The sequence below is a fragment of the Parambassis ranga genome, chromosome 5, assembly GCF_900634625.1.
Source record: "Parambassis ranga chromosome 5, fParRan2.1, whole genome shotgun sequence".
In the NCBI taxonomy this organism is placed as follows: Eukaryota; Metazoa; Chordata; class Actinopteri; family Ambassidae; genus Parambassis; species Parambassis ranga.
The window spans coordinates 15024503-15043935 of NC_041026.1; the positions used below are offsets into that span (position 1 = coordinate 15024503).

At 40.4% G+C, this 19433-nt stretch overlaps 2 protein-coding genes across 6 annotated transcripts in view; both read left to right on the plus strand.

Annotated features, from left to right (window-relative positions):
- The window catches only part of kif5ab (kinesin family member 5A, b), a 53037-nt gene extending 48888 nt beyond the window's left edge, over positions 1-4149 (plus strand). The window contains exons 27-29 of one of the 4 annotated variants that reach the window (XM_028405914.1): positions 1329-1356; positions 1633-1745; positions 2928-4149. In XM_028405914.1, coding sequence (XP_028261715.1) covers positions 1329-1356; positions 1633-1732 — 128 coding nt within the window. In that variant the 3' untranslated portion in view covers positions 1733-1745; positions 2928-4149. The remainder of the gene's footprint in view (positions 1-1328; positions 1357-1632; positions 1746-2927) is intronic. The other 3 variants (XM_028405916.1, XM_028405918.1, XM_028405917.1) reach the window with 3 other exon arrangements.
- Positions 4150-7873: 3724 nt separating this feature from the next.
- Positions 7874-19009, plus strand: soat2 (sterol O-acyltransferase 2). 2 transcript variants are annotated; one of them, XM_028406534.1, is made up of 17 exons: positions 7874-8016; positions 8479-8561; positions 9584-9717; positions 9839-9897; positions 10004-10137; positions 10252-10305; positions 10512-10619; positions 11183-11465; positions 13072-13147; positions 13824-13908; positions 14541-14586; positions 14699-14831; positions 15169-15266; positions 16847-16945; positions 17111-17246; positions 17693-17838; positions 18691-19009. In XM_028406534.1, exons 3-17 carry the CDS (start codon positions 9639-9641, stop codon positions 18742-18744), a joined length of 1590 nt encoding a protein of 529 aa, XP_028262335.1. In that variant the 5' UTR covers positions 7874-8016; positions 8479-8561; positions 9584-9638; the 3' UTR covers positions 18745-19009. The 2 variants fall into 2 exon arrangements, with proteins under 2 accessions (XP_028262335.1, XP_028262336.1); XM_028406535.1 differs by lacking the exon at positions 8479-8561.
- The last annotated feature ends 424 nt before the right edge of the window (positions 19010-19433 follow it).

The following is a 19433-nucleotide window of genomic DNA, read 5'->3' on the forward strand; positions in this document are numbered from 1 at the left end:
TCTCAAAGCAGTGATTTTGAAGCACTGAATGGTTCAGCTCACCATCTAATGAGGGGGTCAGTGGAGATGGACTCACTTTAAGTGGCCCCTCAAACTGCAGTTTTTGTACTTCGTCCTTTGGCCTCATTTTTTTAAACCTAGACCTGCCTGCCTGACAAAATCGTGTCCTTAATAGATCTCTATGGGGATCTGTAGTCAGAAATCCTGAAAACCAATAATGTACCCATACTTAAAACAGACATGTGACATCTTGGATTGGAAGTGTTTGTACACCGTAATGTATTCTGTAGTCAAACCTCTGGTGCCAGAAATTCCATCTGGGTCATCACTAGTAATTTTCACTCTGGCACTCCCTGTCATGAATTTCAATAAGACCTTATTGGAAAGTGTAAAGCGCAGCCAAATGGCTCTGCACACTGAGTCTGCGAGGTGTACAGTTGCCTTGACAGTTTAGATATTTTTTTTTACCTACTTAAGGGATTAAATTGAAGAGACTGATAATCCAGTCGAGTACGAAGGACCCATGATCGCAGCCAGCTCATCAAATTGCACACAAATTAAATGAACCTGCTTCCATGCATAATGAATAAACGGAGGGCTGAAGCTGTCTTGTTATGTCTGCCTGTCAATATTTTGTGTCACACAAAAAGCTGAATCAATATATTGTAAAAATAAATCGTGTGAGTGCACGCAGGCCTCTACTAGAGTAGCACAGCACTGCACTGTCAATGCAACAACACTGTCTGGATGGGAGCTTTTAAAAGCATGCGACACTGTTAGTAGGTGCACCAGTAGTATATGTGTTGGGAGACAATCCTCATAATGTCCCTGATAAGCAACATTCATTGTGTTTACATGCAATTTCTACCATTGTTTATAATATATTCCATTTAGATTATATGAAATTATGAATTTCCAAACATATTTATCAATATTTAATGTTAATGTTGTTGGGTTTTAGGATGATTCTGTGGACAGTGCATTCAGATTGTGGGTCCATGCTGCAGTTTGTGACACCTAGTCTGTCATCCAGCCAACAGTTTCCATGGTTTGAAGCATAATTCTGAAGCATATTCTGTGTTGTAGTAACATTAGACTCACCGAATCCATGTATTTTTAATGCCAAAACCTAAAACAAGCGCTTCTGCTGCTGCCTCGGTGATGGTGTTGCCAGAACAAAATGCTCATAATGTGTCAGACTCATTATGCAGCTGCTTGTTCCAAAGACATGTATAAACAAACCCACTTTTCCTCCTGATGTACACACCACCAACCCTGTCACTGCGCACCTGCCTGCCTCCTCATGCACTCTTCCACTCTGTCCACAGGAAACACCACAGATATCAATGACAACAGGTAAGACCGGTGCACTCTTTGTGTTTTACTGCTGCCATCTGTTGCTGTCTAACTGCAGGCTTTTGTGTTGTAACTGTTCATTAAGAATCATTAAAATGTCAAATCTGCCACATCCAGCATAACATGCACTGATCCCACAAAAAAAAAGGACTAACCTCGCTGCTGTGTCTTTCTGCTCCATCGCTGCCCCCTTGTTGCTGTCACTGCTACTACTGCTGCTGTGGATGCTGCCCATGATGACGCTGCAACGGCCTGTGATTCTGCTGTGTTGGTTAGCATGTGTCTGAATGTGAATTCTGTGTCCAGAACTGATGTCTGTGACAATCAGGACCCAGCCAAACTCTACAGCCTGCAACCGGAAGCCTCAACCAGCTAATACTCCTGAGCAGGTAAGAAAGCAGAAATGAAACTACTTAATGAGCATCTGAATTATTTTGCTACATGTATCAGACAAAGAATGAGTCATTAAGCCAAGGTTATTACCAGCTAATTGAGCAGCTAACAAATGAAGCATGCATTTAAATAATAGTGTTTTGCTCTGTGGAAAACCTTTGAAACACGAAGCTTCCTTAAAGCGGCAGCGTCTCTTTCTCCCCATCTTGTGTAAATAGCTGCTGTTCTGTTGGACCTGTGAGCATAACAGTTATACATGAGTGAAGCATTAGTCAGAGTTAATTAACGAAAGGTAGAGAGGGGATAAAATTACAATTCTTAATGCTGCAATTAAGGCTGAGGGCATGCCTTCATTTTGAAGGATGACAAGAATACAATTAATGCACACAAAAGACATCAACAGTGCCTGAATAAATAGAAACCAATGCCTGAGGTCACATCATGTGGATGTAGATGCCTCATGTGCAGGTCCATAAGTATTATTGGCTGAACAAATGTAGATTGCACTGTGATTGATAATGGACTAAAAATGCTTTTTTGCTGCTAGCTTGGTAACTAGAAGAGTAACTTTTTAGGAGTAAAACTCTGTGGTGGTTGATCAAAGTATGATTAAGATTGATTTGTTGCGCTCTCATGAATCACAGCCGTGCCTTTAGAGGTGATCTGGTCTCAGCTCTGTGTGTTTGCTGCCAGCTGCTATACAGTAGGTCCTGGGACCTTCCTCTCTAAGAATACCTCCATGTTCTTTGGACAAAAACACCCTTACAACAGCATCTATCTGAGATCAGTGCTTTTTATGAATTACCTCTAAATATATACAATATTTGTACAATATTATTAAAAAAAGAGAGAGAATTCCATTACCTCTCCTGTGTGTTATGTCCCATCCAACCTGCAAGACTGAAGCTGCTGCAGCATGAGTTATAAAAGTTTTCATGCTCTATAAACCAGCATAAAGTTTTCTGCAGAGTAAATATGACTTCTGCACGGAGACGATGAATTTTACATACTGTGAAGTCTAAATTTGGCCCTTCCTGCAGAAGACACCAAACATTCAATGATATGTTCCTTCTGGCAATGTTAGCATGACTCACTGGCTGATGTTTCTTCTTTTTTACAGTCTTTCTCTGTTCCTCTCTAACATATCGGCCCCTCTCTTTCTCTCTCTTTCTCTCCAGGCAGATGTTGTTTGTCTAAAGCCTCCTCTGTAAAATCTGCATGCACCTGATCACTGTCCCCTCCTTCCTCTCCCATCCTCACCTGCTGTAAACAGACCTCCTGTGTCTACCCCCCCTTCCCGCGCACCCCTGCTTGCTGTTCTTCAAACCCTTTCTCCTCTCTGTACTGTGATGTGTGGGTAGCAGTTTGGCAAGCGCTGCAATTCAAATGCCTGACCTGGCAGCCTACACCCATACTGCTTCTTCTGCTTCTGCTCCACCCCGGAGATAAGATACAAAGGGGGCAAAAAAAAAAAGAGAGAGAGAGAGAGAGAGAGAGAGAGAGAGAGGTGGAGAAGATATGGTGAAGTGCAGTAGGTTACCACTAGGGTGTGCTGTGGACACAAAACCAGTGCATTCCATAGTGACCATTAATGACAAAAATATGAACACATCTGTGCTCACATTACTAATATTTTTGACTGCATGTTGATTTTTGATGTTGATCCTTATCATTTTTTTAAGGAAATATTGAAAGAAAGTGAGGCAACATTATTATACACAAGACCATGAGAAGGTTAAGTGAGAAAAAAAGTGTGACAACATTTATTGTCAATAAATCCTATAAAAAAGACCATAAAGCAACAAGGCTGCACACTGTTTTTCAAAGTGTAGGTCTCAAATACAACACAATACAAAGGCTCAGTCATTTCCTACCACAATTTGTCAGGGACTAGTTTACTCATTCAGTGCTGGAGTGAGCTTTTATAGCAGCAGAAAGGTGTGGGCTTGACTCAGAATAAATTGCAGCACTTATTGTAATGAAGAAAAATGCTCAAGTGAAATAAGCACTAATCTCACTAATGTGCTTAAATAACAGCTGCAGCACATTATCACGATTTAAAAACACACACACGCCGATCAGAAGATACATTTTTTATTGTTTTTGGGTTTTTTTTTTAATTCAAGTGAATTTCTCCGCCTAAATTTAACAGCCTAATTCTAAAATGAGTCTTCCTTAATTAGTAGACTAGTAGTCATAGTAACTGTGTGGCTGATGTTGCGACACACTAAAATACACACACGTACACCTGCAGCTGCTGGAACTCAGCATAACCACAGATTAGACACACATGATATTTGAGCTTTTTATATATTCTGCCATCCTTGGAGGATATTTCAGATCAATAATGTTTTCTCCCAACAGTTTGAGACTTATCGTAAACCAAATACCTCCCCTGACCTCGACCAAGTCTAAAATAAGCATTTTTGATTTTTTTCTCTGTTGAATGTTATCAAATTTTCGTGTTATTTTACACTAACACTGACTGACAGACTGGGTTATTTTAAGACACTGGTGATGTTAAATAACACACATCAGCTGGCCTGCTTTACCTGCACCCAGGTGTTCTGCGGTTGGCAAAATTTCACAAACCAAAGGAAGAACCATACAGGTAAAATGAGGAAGATGAGTACAACCACAGCATGTCTGACTTTTGATACACATGACTTACTTTCACTAATCTGAATCTTATTTGACCCATTAGTTGAAACTGGTTGTTTTAAAGGTGTGTTGTTGTGAGGTGACTTTTCATCTGTAAATCAGATCTGTCAGGGTTCATGTGTGAAATATTCAGTCATTGTCATACAACAGCATGTCAGAGTGGAAAAAAAGAAAAGTGTAGCAACTATTTTTATACTGCTAGTTTTAGTTAAAGAGATATATAAAGTATTGATTATTTACCCTAATTTAAATGTTATTTATTTGCTATTTATTCTAATTTATTGTTGAATGTTTTGACTTATTTAAAAAAAAACTTCCACTGTTAAATAAGAATGTGTGCAAACATGCAGCTGCTGTTCCACAATGAGTGAGACCAAAGCCCTGAGTGTAGTCAGTCATCTGTGGAGGATCTTAGATATAAGTGCTGTAGGAGACAGGGTTACTGCAAGTTATGCAGTCCTGTCTTATCCTGCTCTCTTACACACAGACACACACACACAAAGATAAGGCAGCTCACCAACCAGTAAGCGTGACCTTTGACCCCAGAATATTCATGCATTATGAATCCTGTATTTATTGGGTGCTGTCTGACTTATCTGAGCAGATAAGTTGATTAACTTACTGTGCACTGACACGCTGATGGTTGGTTGCTTCACACCACCCGCCGTACTCTCTCCTGTGGACTTCCTGATCAGACAGTCGGGATGAGATGATGAGTCAGCGGTGTGAGTGTGCACATGTGTATATTCTGGGGAAAGCAGAGGCAGCTTCTCATTAGAAAAATCCTTTGCACTAAGTAAAAAAAGACCATTGACTTCTTTTACGTGTACTAGAGAGAAGAGGAAATGACAACAAACACTTTTTATGTTTGTGAGGTACCTGTAATAAGTTACACCACCTTGATATTGAACATGTATAACTTCATCTTAAAGGGCCGGTGTGAAGGATTTAGGGGACAGTGTTATATCCTGACATGTTTGTGGGTGAGTCCCTCAATGACATGTGTTGGGTGGTTGTTAGGTTGTAATTTGTGGTTGGTGGTTGATAATATACTGCTAAGCTAGGCTGCAAGACGTTTAGTGTCCCAAGTGAGAAATTTACTTCATGCCCTGTCCTTTTTCTTCATGGCTGTATTTTTGTACAGATTAGACATCAATACTACTTTACCAGATTTATCCATTTTTCTTACGAGGTATGTGAGGTTTGTGTAGCCCTTTTAGCTTCCTAGCTACATAAAGAGCAACTAGCAGTAGCAGCAGCAGAACTGACAAACAAAACACAAAAAAAGGGACGTGAACATTTTAATGTTGAAGTGTTGGTTTCTCCTGCAGACCCTGAACAAGAAGTGTCATTTTCAGCCTCACCACTAGAAGGCACGAAACCCTGCACACTGGTCCTTAAAAAAAATCAATGCCTTTGATTGTGCATGCACTCTGTGTGTGTGTGTGTGGGCAAACCCTGGATTCAAAACTATGATCTAATTACAATTATGAACCTCGCCCCTAACCTTTAACTTTAATCCTGTTTACCTCCTAAACATAAAGGTGTTAGCTGTCACAGTCCTTTTCTTCTCATAGAACAGAGGCTTATCTTAAATATATGCAGCACATTATTATTTGAACCTCTTTGTCGCCCTTTGAGTATCTAATTCTGACTCTTTGAGTAAAAATTTGACTTTTTTTTATAAAAGTTTATAAAGGTTGCTAGACTTAAATGCATACAATGTGAATGGCCTTATTTGTCAATCAGTAAAACAAAACTTCTTCTGACGTGAGCTGTGAAATGTTCGAATGAGTGATTTTAGACTTGTTTTTTTTCTTTATTATTCTGTTTGTCTCACAGTAATTGTAACTAATCTGAAAATATTCTGCTGAGATAAACGATGTGTGTGTGTCCTATGCAGAAATACAATTACAAAAAAACAAACAAAAAAAGTGGCAAAATGTCTGTGTTTATTTGTACAACTGTGTGTCGGCTGGTTTGTTTCTAAAGTGTGATTTAGTGCATGGACTGCTCTCTTCTGTAGCTGCTGAGAAACAGTACTGTTATCTCATGAAACCTCATTTCAATAAATATGATCCTGTGTACAGTTACGACGTCATGACTCTTCTTCTTCTTTAAAAGCCGTATAAAGCTCCACCTGTTGGAGTGTAAAGTCAGTAACCAGGACAGCTGCCAGGTCTCAGGACAAATTTTATAACATTAACTATGCTCTGTACAGGCTGTAATGTTTATTAAATTGTTTAAATAAAAACTAATATAAAGATTCTCCATAAACACTCTATGTCTAATAACTGATTTTTTTTGCTTAAAATAAACATAAATCTAAACCTTAAACTGTACCTCAAATTACGATCCAAGTTAAATATTTACATTTGAAAATGAGGACACAAACAAGCCGAATTTTTAGTGCATTTGTTTGCTGATGACAAATAGTTTGTATTTTACCTTTCACACAAGCAAGGAACATAAAGTGACTCATATACAGTACATGTGTATGACTCTTCTTTGTGTATCTGTAGTGTAGTAATATGTCCTCATAGTGTACTTTCCTTTTTCCATGTTTTGCTTGGCTTGCTTCCTGTTTATTTTAAAATTCAGCTCCCTCTCTCTCTCTCGTCTTTTCACCCACTGTCCTTGTGTGTTTTCATCCACTGTGCTCGTATGACGTCTCCCGATTTGTGTCACCTTTGTGTCCTTCCTCCTGGTCTGTCTCTCCAACAAATACATTCAGTAGTGATCTTCAATCCAGTTTATATAAGCATACTTCAGCGTGAGGACAAACAGTAGATTGCAAATTTACATTATTAATATCAAATGTAAATTAACTAATAAATGAAGCTACCCAGCAGTATGTGAAGTAATTGTGGTTATTATTAATAAGCTCCAGCTGCAACATTAAGGTGGTGTACACATTATGAATCAATCATTCTAATACAATTATATGGTGTTTATGATAAATGGTCTTCACATTTATCTTTTTATGCATACAAACACACACATTCACACACCGATGGTGCAGCCACTGGCAGCAAGTTGGGGTTCTTCCCACAAGGATCAACATGCAGCCAGGGCAGGGGATCAAACCACCAACCTCATGGTCAGTAGACAACCGCTCTTTAAGCCACATATTCTGAAACAGGACATCAATGTAAATGTGTATATTCTTGTAAAAGAGCTTTTTTACACTTTACTATTGAATCCTCCTTCACCTAATGCCTGTGTTAATCCTGTGTTTGTCTTTGTAGTAGTACAACACTGTCTCTTCAGCCATGAAAAAGCGCCCTACAAGTCATGAATATATGCTGAAGTAACAACTTGTCTCCTTGAATACAGGACAAACTAGTCCAGCGCCTTGTTGCATGACCTCATGAGACATAAAGTGGGATGGGCAGTGGAGGATCTGGCCTGCTGCAGGGCCAGGAGCCAAAGGGGCAAAGTGCAAAACTGCAGCGGAGCAAAGGACACGACACAGATCACAAGGACTGTGACACAGACGTACTAAAACATACCTCAGTGATGTGCTCTCTCTCAGTGGGAACCATCGACTGAATCTGCGCCTCACATCCTGCGGTCTGCCGACAGAGCCCGAGGCTGAAAGACACTGTGAGTACAAATCAATGATAAATATTCATGAAGGATGTCACGTCTACTTGATACTTTCTACGTCTGATGTGTGTCACTGTTCTGATTTAAGTTCTGTGCTTTCTGCTGTGAGTTGTGATTTTTTTTAATATAATAATAAAAATGAAGATTAACACAAATTCAATATGACTGCTGTAGCCAGCCCTAAAATTTGTCAGTGTGTTTGTAAAATTTGGCAGATAAGTGGTAAGCAGGAAGCTATAAAACTGTAATGATGAGATTAAAATTATGAGGTGATTACTTTACAATAAACACTGAAGGTCAGCCAGTTTAACTTCAGAAAGCATCAACCGACTGTGACTTCAGATCAGCACATGGGGATTCGATCTTGCTTTGTCTTTGATCAGCTGTTGATATTTTCATTGTTTTCAGTCAAAAGGGATCTCTCAATCAGTTTACTATGAACTATATTTTATCTTCCAGTTTCCACAAAACAGAAAAAGAACAATTAGCTGGGCCAAAAAAACAACAACATCACCATCAGAGCCACTCCTTGGAAACTTCAGGTAGTGCTTTGATGTTTACTTCACATCCATCGTGAGCCAATGTTGATGTAATCCACTAAAACACTGAGAAATGTCCCTTTAATTTGCGGTGAAACTCTATCAACACTATATATGGCAGAATGGGACTCTGTGCCTGCATCTGTCAAATCAATGATGTTAACCAAACAGGTGTCCTGTCCCACCCAAATTTGGATGTTGTGACTCTTTCACATAAATGGAAATGAGCCAAATTCCAACCTCAGAGGCCCGATACTTAAAAATCGAGAATTATCTTTGCACTTCAGTGCAACTGAGGGGGGCATCTAAGAGGATGTGCCGCTCTTGACGTGACTGGGCACAATCAGCCTTAAATTCTCTGCAGAATAGTTGCATAAGTCTGATTTGGAAAAAAACATGTTTTTCTTCTTTCTCTCTCTGTCTCCCTTTTCTCATCCACACAATGTATAATCTGTATGTCTGCACAGAGCTTATCTGCTGTATTGACATTTCTCCTGAGGAGTGATCAAACAGCATGGATTATAAAATGAGGTCACCCCTTGTCTTTCACCCCTCACTGGAAGTCTATTTAACACAACCTTTCCATCAGTCTCCTGTGTATCTTATCTATGGAGTGTGAACCCTAGCTTTATCATATGTTTACATTGATTAGCTTGAACTGCAATGACAGGAGACATCATTCTGCAGGTGGAAAGCCACTATAGGTCACTGACGTTCACAAACCTGGTGTTCCTATTGTGAGACAATCAGTTTATTAGAATTAGATTATTAAATCCTTTGTTTTAGGACATGTGACCTAATCATCTGTGATGTAGAAAATTGAGAAACACCATGTCTGATGTCATGTATTGAGTCTTTTTAGTGCATCTCTGCTCTAAGTGAAATAGCACAGGTTAACTTTAGCCTACAGCACGACGAGTATTGTGTGTTGATCCAAATTATTGTGAGGTCACAGGGTGGCCATCCATAAATAAATAATCATGTGAAATTTTACAAATGATGGCGTCTGCAACTCTGATATGCAGGATCACCCACCTGAGTCCCAGTTGTTAGGCCCTGGTGCCCATTCCAGTGGTAACCATGGCAACGGCGGAGCTACCTACTGGACTATGGCGTCGAAACATCAAGGGCGGTCAGACAGACGACATCTCCAGCCGCAGTATGGTTCAAAACAAACAAACAGAACAAGTTTCTTTGTGTGCTGTGTCTTATTTAGAAGATATAACATGTGATTTTCATGCAGGTATACTTATGCAGCATCTGTTCATTTCTCTCTGCAGCGGGCAACCATGTTAACATGCAGGAAGAAGATCAGAGGCAGTGGCAAAAATATACACAGGTAGCATCATACTTGTGTCAGTTATTTAAGACAACATGATGTACATCCTCACATTACAAATGCACAGGGTACCGGTATGTTTTTTCTCATGTTTGCTCTCCTGTAGAAGGTAAAATTGAAGGTCCTGGAACAAGTCCAGGATCAGCTCGGTGAAATTCTGGACAGAGCTCTGACTGAATCAGCTCAGCCTCTAACTCAGTCCACAGTTAATGGAAAAACAACAAACAAACAGTCATCCAGGTCAGAAGGAGGCAAAGTTTATTAGCTCATATGTTGTTCGGCCTGGTGGATATATTTATCTTATTGATTATTGCAGTGAAACAAAGTGTGTGTGTGTGTGTGTGTGTCTATCAGGTCTCAGAGAATGGATCATGACAAAGTGTTCATGGAGCGAGCATCCCTGTTGGAGTGAGTATGAAACAGCACTGACAGTGTCAGCTCACCATGGGGTTGTCAGGGATTATTCTCATTGATCATTCCATTGATATCAACCAGAGGGAATGTAATAAATTCCTATTCCCATAAATTCCTCATGTTTGTAATATCTTTCTTTAATTCTATTATAGTTTATAACTATGTTATTATTTATTATTATTTATCTTCTCCTCCATCAGTGAACTGTTTGAAATCAGCCACATCAGAACCATCTACCACATGTTCGTCGCCGTCCTCCTCATCTTCTGTATGAGCACTCTGGCTGTTGACTACATCGACCAGGGCAGGTCTGTGTGACATGTATGTGTTTGTGTCTGAACAGGTCTCAGACTCTGTACCCCTGAATTAGATGTTATCCTAACTCAATTACTCCAAAAGCCTTTCCGAACTTCTCACTCACTTCTTATCTCCTGTTTCTCCTCATTGTGTCTCCCCCTCCCTTCGCTCATCTGGCAGCAGACAGATAGAGTGATCAATACCTCGGAGTATTTCTGCTGCAGCCTTGGGCAGCTCAGCAGTGATTCCGTTGTTGTTTGCAAATTGCAAATAAATTCTCATTTGAACAAGTGCCAGCGGGCATTCACCCTCAATTAACTTTGACTTCAATATGGTAAAAATTAATGAAATAAAATATAATCATGTCGTGCCTGCATGTAGTTATGTTGAATTAAATTAAACCTTTGACATGCAGAAGTCATTTAAAAGAATATTCAATGGATCGGCACCATAATAATGACTCAGCTGAAATGTATACCTTTGTTGACAAAGTCAACAAAGGTATACATTCTTCTTTTAGCCCTTTATCTTAACATAATCCTAATCTGATTTGTAATTTTTCATGTAATCTCAGGTTGGTCTTGGAGTTTGACCTGCTCTCCTTCGCCTTTGGGAAGCTGGGAACAGTCACCTGGGCCTGGGGTATTATGTTTGTCTACACCCTCCTCGTTCCCTACTACACCCTGCTGTTCTGGGCCTCCATGTACCACAGCTTCCCCTCCAAACTGGGGCTGTCTCTGGGAACAGGACTGGTCCTCTCTGCCATACAGACCTGCGTGCTGGGACTGTATCCCATCTATGTGGTTGTACACCACCAGCTGCCACCTGCTTCCCGGTTTATTGTGATACTGGAGCAAGTAAGTCTGTGTGTGTTCGTTTGTTGAATTACATGGTCATAGTTCAATGCTGTGCCTTTAAGATATCTTTATTATTCCCACAATGGGGAAATTGCGTAGATCATCTTAAAGGGACAGCGCACCCCAGAATCATCCATCCATCCTTTTTCTTCACCTGATGTGACCTGTACATGGTTACGAGGACGCTAGAGCCTCCTCTAGCTGTCAATGGATTGGACCTATTTTTGGATAGGTCGCCAGTCTATATAGGGATAGACACAAATAATTCATGCTCACACTCATGCCTAGGGCCAATTTAGAGCCCCCAGTTAACCTGACATGGAAGGCTTTGGAATGGGGGAGGAAGCCAGGGATCTGGATCATGCAGGCATGAGAATATATAAACTCCACACCAGCAGGCCAGCAAGTTCGAACCCAGAACCACTTTCCTATGGCTGCTGCCTTCCTTCCAGCATGGATGGCACTCCATGACAATGTCCCAATGAAGGATCAACAGTCCTTGTTTTAGTCATTTCATTAATTTTTAGGACACATTTCGCTGTGCAGGAGGAAATCCACTGTAGCCATGACAACAGCCTCAAGCAGGTGACAGCATGTAAACGCACGACTGGATGTAATTTAGCATCGTAGGTGTATGCGCACTTAACAGGATTATATATGGATTACGTTTTATATCCTGACAGTCGGAGGTAAATGTCAGTGTGGCTTCTATTGAATTCATCACCACATAGTTTTTGCACTCTGTGTTCTAAGTCATATGAAGCTGGGCTGACGTGTGAATGTGAGTGGTTGGTGGAGGCGTGTAATTCAAGCTTCAGTTAGAGGTTATTAGGTTATGTATGCAGCACCACTGTCCTGCTGTAGAATCCAAACTTGTGTTATTATTGCAGCTGTGCATACAAAAACAAAACAGAATAAAGCCTAAGCAGTCACACTCCTCATGACCCGCAGCCTGTGCTGTAGATAACATTACAGTCTTTGCTAATCCAAATTATAACGTATTTCATTTCCCTCAGCTGGAGTGCTGTGATAAGGAAGACTTTCTGGCCACAGAGAGAGGGGGAGACCTCCCAAATGGAAAGTCACCAAAAGAAAGTGCATGCACATCTGACTTTGCATTTGAACATCACATACCCATACTGTAATACCTCCACATCCTCTGTATTACTGCGCTGGCCCCGGCCTCCAAAAGCCGTCTTAATACTGACATCATTTTATCTCTGTGCGATGGAGTGAGATAATCCCAGAGCTTAGATGCTTTTGGGAAACCTGGTCCTGATCCTCATCTGACTGCCATCCACTCAGTCTATTTGTAATGTAGATACAGAATGCAGAAATGAGTGTGTTGAATTGAGTAAGCGCTACACCAGTTTTATGCAGAGTGATGTTTATGACAGGCTGAGGTAATAAACCACCTCTCCAACTGTGCTGCTGTCAGCGTTGTCATGTTGTCTCTCATTATAGTGCTGATTAATTATAGCATAATGCTAATAAGTAATGATCCAACATGTGCAAAAGATGTGGGTGTAACCAGCTCTTGGACATCACATCTGCTCACACAGTAAAGACGTACAGAAGTCACATAATAACTATTCAATTTCTTCAGATTCGATTCCTGATGAAAACCTACTCATTCATGAGAGAGACGGCTCCTCATATAATGAAGAACGCCCCAAAGGAAGGTACTGTACTGCATTGTGTTGATGTCACCTGTATTTACTCCTCAGGCAGAAGCATTACTCACACTGACAGTCCAAGACACATGAGAAAAATGACTAGAACAGCAACTCAGCAAGTTAGCTATCTAGTGATTCATGCTGAAGTTAAAACTAACAATGAACACACCCACATGCAATAAATAACCTTTGAGCATGTGCAGCCTCATGAGAGATGAAGCCCGTTAGTGGGAGATACAGTAAAGAAACATGGAGACTTGTGACTGTATTAAACATGATGACATACATTCACTGCAGGGAGAAAACGAAATACTAAAACAGCTCACCTGACATAAAATAGCTTAATATAAGTGTCTGCCGTGGTTTAAAATCTAGCAGTGGTGTTTCACAGGTTTTAAATTGTCACCCAGAATGAAGCACAGCAGACAATTCAGGAGAGGAAATTACAGACACTTTAGTAAAATACCTTTTAATGATTTTGTGATAAATCCATTTTTATTTGGTAGCAGGTTCCTGCATTAGGGTGCAGCCAGGCTTTAGAATGCACAAATGGAAAAGATTGATGGCTGATGTTATCCCCTCATAATGAAACAAAGAAAACAGAGAGCAGAAGAGTGACTCTGTGACTGTGAATCAGAAGCCGGACCTGTGAATGTGACTGTAAATTTCCTTTGAATTTCAGGAGAAAGCCCCAGATTCCCAACATTTTCCAGCTATCTGTACTTCCTCTTCTGTCCAACACTCATCTATAGAGAATCATACCCTCGGTAAGGACCTGATCTGTGATGGTACAAAGTGGTTGCAAAGCTTTTTTTTTTGCCACAAAAGAAACTTTTACTTGATATAAAACAAGAAAACAAGAAAATGGTCATGTAATGAGGAAGCCTGAAAAACATCCTGGAGGCTGGCTTGTTAGTTCCACTGAGAAGTGAGGCAAAGTGGGATTCCTACAATAATTAAAAACAACAACAACAAACTACAGGCAAATAGGAGAGACAGACAGAAAAATGAAATGCAGGATGAGATTTCCAGGGAATTATATGATATCTCTAAAACTACTCTGACATATAGTAGGTGGCATACACATATTTAAAATACACACATGACAGAAGTATAGAAGTATAGAATAAGGACATTTTATTTTCTAAATGTTGACCACTGAGCTCCACCTGTTCAAATCCACATTCCTGGATGGCCACCACCACTGCTGTGGACTTGTGGACTCTCATAACTTCCATTCATTTACAAGAGAGAGACATTTCAAAGAACTTTCTGTGTTAAGCTGTATGCGCATGTAGTGAGAGCTGTATGATTCATCGCCTAGATGTCACCCTTTGTACTGTATAATGGCACATGACCATACACGTCTGAGTTCTGGCATTTTGTCTTTTTTTTCTAGAAACAGCCACATACGATGGAAGTATGTTGGTGTGACTCTTGGCATGGTGAGATTTAATCACCTTTTCAGAATCACAAAGTACAGGTGCACTGACCTCAGTACACACCGCTGTGTTCACATGTGTTTAGTGTGTCTGTATGTTTATGCTCTGTTCGTAGATTCTTGGCTGCCTGTTTTACGGCTACTTCATCCTGGTGCGTCTCTGTGTGCCCGTCTTCAGACCTGAGAACAACAACCAGCCGTTCAGTAAACGAACAATGATCCTGGCTGTTTTTCATTCTATATTACCAGGTACTCTGTGTCATGTGAACAGCACTGAAAAGTGCCCAACACACACACACACACACAGATATGTATGTGGTTTGTGTTGTAGAAGAAGGGCAGGCTGCCTCTCCTGTAATGCAGCACAGGTTAATGTATTACTTACAGTTGAATCGAGTGAAGGAGTCTCTTGTGTGTTCTTTATGGCAGCGATAAGGATGCTATTATGCAATCAGATACAGGCAATAAGAGACTGACATGTTTACTACTCAGCATCAGTGTCAAGTGAAAGAAAAGCTTAGAGCTATGCCCTGAACATGAACACTGAACACTCATACTGTTCTCCTCTATGTGTGTGTGTCTTCAGGGATAATGCTGCTGCTCCTGTGTTTCTTTGCCTTCCTGCACTGCTGGCTCAACCTCTTTGCGGAGCTGATGCGTTTTGCTGACAGGATGTTCTACAAGGTGTGTAGTATGGGTGACTGTCTGTGGCACAACACCACCTGTGAACACATGTCCTTTAAAGAAAAAGAAAAAGAAAGAAAGAAAGAAAAGTGCTTACTGTTGCCAGTGGGGAAAAAAACTTTGACTAATGTCAGGTGAAATTGCAGCCGGTGGCCTGACGGTCCCCGAGCAGTTTAACTTTTCCATCATTATTCTATTGTTCCATTTCTCTCTTGAACACAGGGCTCTGTCTGAAAGTACTTGCTTTCCTTTATGGTCTGCCACTTCCACTTGAAGATGTTTTATTCTCAGGTGACAGTCAGCAAGTCTCAGGTTAAATTAAAACTGGCAGGATTGTACAAGGAAATGGGTTTTATAGTATAAAAACTACCACAGATTGACTGTGATGCTGTTTGTGTGAACTTTGTGTGTGAAATGAGAATTATCCGGGGATCCTAGCAGAATGTCTCAGGCTTCAGAAAATCAATGATTCCTAAGTTTTGTTTGTTTTTTAAACAGTAAGATGAGAAGACGGATTAAAGTTTCACGTCTGTTCACTGGATGTGAAACCAGAGGTTAGAATAAACAGGTCAATCTGAGGCTAGTTTTAGGATTTCCAGTGCAGTCAGCAGATTTCCAGGCCAACAGTGTCTGTGCTGCTCAGTGTTTGAGAATAACAGCTTCAAATGACGATAAACATCTTTGTTTAAAGTAATTCGATGATGTCTGTGCTTTCTTGCCCACACTACTGTATAAACATGCATGCAACAAAACAGAAGGCAGACAATCTCCGCTATAGTGTGTGTATAGAGATTAAAAATTCTGGATTTAAGGTTATTACTGCTCATTACGCTTTTGTGTAACCTGAGAATTAAGTTTCTACGACCACTGCTACATCTGTATTTAAGGTATTTGACAACTTGCTGTGTTAGCAGGGCAGATTCCACCCAGATGTTGGTCAGTTCAGGTTGTGTAAGTTATAGTTTAGTATAAATTGAATCTTTTATCTCTAAACTCCCAGACAGCAGTGATTGACTACATATAATTTGATTTACACTGAAACTTCTACATTGTTGTTTATTTCTTTGTTTGTGTTGATAATGGTTACACACTTTTAATTTTTGCAATCAGCTCTGGGTTTATCTCTGTGATAGCATTTTATCTGTGTAATTATGTGAACCTGACCCTACATGTTGTTGAATAGAGGTTGGACTGTGAGCCTTTACAGCTGAGGGATGAATTGTGGGTTTTTTTTTCTTCTTCTGAAATACAAAGAAAAATGCAGCAAAGGGCTTCTCGTGGCTTAAAATAAAAACAGGCTTATCTTTCTGCTGTAGTAATTGGATCCACTGTACAGAGCTGCAGCTCCTTCAGCTGTGAACTGGACTGAGTTTTAAGGCTATCATTGATTTATTATGCTTTCAGAAACATCAAACTCTCACCAGTATGGCCTTAAAAAAACAACTCAAAATCAAATCATTGATATCAGTTCAATTCATAACATGCATGATTTCGCCGTGGCCTCTAAAACTGATGCAATCCTTGATTCATATTTTGATTTTGATTTTTAATTATCATGGGTTGTTGTTGTTGTTTTTTAGGACTGGTGGAACTCTACGTCCTTCCCCAACTACTATCGCACCTGGAACGTGGTGGTTCATGACTGGCTGTATTACTATGGATACAGAGACTTCCTCTGGGTGAGCAGATAAACAACTAACTGACATGTTACTGCCGTTCTGAAGCAGCATGTCACATGATGGGAGTGTACGGTAACCAGCCTGACCCCTTAACCTTTACTCAAACCCGCTCTGTTTTCTCTCTCTCTCTCTCTCTCTCTCTCTCTCTCTCTCTGATCCCTGCAGCTGTCGAACAGGAAATTCCGAACAGCTGCCATGCTCTCCGTCTTCATCGTCTCCGCCATCGTGCATGAGTACGCCTTGGCCATGGGCTTTGGCTTCTTCTATCCTGTAATGTTCTGCCTCTTTGCGATCTTTGGAGGTGAGGGATGTGTTTTATTATTATTCAGGTAGCAGAAATCATTGTGAACCTCTGCTCTGACCCTAGCTGCAGAAAAGCTTTCAAACGAAGAGAGAGAGAGAGAAAAAAATGAAATAAAATAGAATTTCCCGTGTCTGAAGTGCCTGTCCGTCGCTCATTAAAAATATGTAAATGTCCCCTTTTATATTCTGGTCTGCCTTTAAGCCTTCAAGGTTGCAATGACACATTCAGTTACTGTTTTGAGAGGACCCTCATTATATTTTTTAAGAAAGCACTGCTGTACAATGTGTCCCTTTCCTCTGGGAGTCAAAGATTAGTCATCTGAAAAATGATTTTCACATTTTATCTTGTCAATGTTTATCTCCATCTCTCCCTCCTGGCATCATTAACTGAACACATGAAACAAAACAAAAAAAACAGCCGCTAACCATGCCATCCTTTTTTAGTGGCATTCAACTTCACCATGAATGACAAGCGACAGAGCCCCGTGTTCAACATCATAATGTGGGCGTGTCTCTTCATCGGTCAGGGCGTCCAGGTGTGCCTGTACTGCCAGGAGTGGTACGCTCAGATACACTGCCCGCGGACAGGGGTGAGTACTCCGCCCGCAGGACATGTATCATGTTAGACCTCACAAAATGTTGCTACGGGTTATTTAAAGGCAATATCTGGCACCATTCTTTATATTTTTCTTAAAATTTGTTCAGTGCCATAAGTCACCTTTAACCTCAGTAGTGCAACACAACCCTTCAGACGAATTAACAACATTTTCTAGCAACAAAAAACTGAAACATCAAGTTGTGTGTTTGCAGTATAAAGACATCATCAGGTAGCACTGTGACTCTTGATCGGGATGAATAAATTAAAAGTAGGCCAGCAGCTGACATAAAAAACAAACTGTATACACACAACATGAGTAGATTACATGATGTAACTTGATCTTGGACGTCACACAGACGTCAGTGAGCAAATGAATGCTGGAGACACACACACTAGCCCTGTTTCTTTACCCACATACAGTCACAGACTACTGTGTATTTGTGTTGACTCAAAGAAACTCCATAAACATATTCTCAGACACACACACATCTAACACACACAGGCCGGTGTGACAGACTCATGACATGTATTTAACCCTTTAAAGCCCCCCTCCCCTCCTATGCTGTGTGCAGGATTTGCATGGCAGATGGGCATGGATGTGTTTAACATACTATGAACTCCTCCATGTAGCCCCAGCGAAGGCGTCCTCCGCAGCCAGTGGCATCGTTTACACACGCAATGGCTTAACACAGATAACAGCTGTCTCAAAATAGAAGCGCCTGTCTGTAGAGAGATATTATCACATGATATTAAAATGATGTTAACATATATAAAAGGATTACAGATGATGTTACTAGAAGGAATGATGCTGTGAATATTTAATTCTTCTGTTCTTTGTCAACAGAATAGCCTGCAGGAGCTGCTGCCTCGCTCCTGGTCCTGCAGCTACCAGAGATGAGAGACTGCTTTTTCCTCCTGAGCTGGATAAACATGGCGGTCTGAGAATCTGTGACAGAGAAAGACAATAACTTGAAAGATGTGTAAATACCTAATGTGTTAGTGCGGAAGTGTAAAAGATACAGATGTGACCTTCATTTTTATCTTTCGGTTGTTATTTGTGTGTAACATTATCCCTGTGTTGCTGAATTGTTTCAGATTTGTATTAAGTATTTAGTAATACATTATTTAGTTCTTTTATTAATAAACTGATATTTTAGTGCCAATAGAACATCATACTCTGAAAATAGGTGCACATTTAATATTAAGTAGCATGTTTTTTAAAAAACAATAATGTAAAAACAACTTAAAGCAGACAGTGAGGCCCGGCCTGTAATGTGTGTATGTTGCATGTTCCTGCTGCCTGTGGTTGACTTTGAATTAGCAGGGTTAATGTTAACCAGCCAGCCACAGGCTGCACTCTGTCGTCTTATCAGTGTACCGCAAAGCCGCCGTTTGTCTGCGTGCCGCGTCATACAGGAAGAAGAGGATTAGCGTCGGTACAGTGTTTGCATTAGTGATGTAATGCTCTGGAAACTGATATACCATAATACCACAGAGGCTCAGAGAAGCAGAGGATTACACACACACACACACACACACACACACACACACACACACACACATATTGTTTTTGTCCACCATCCTAAT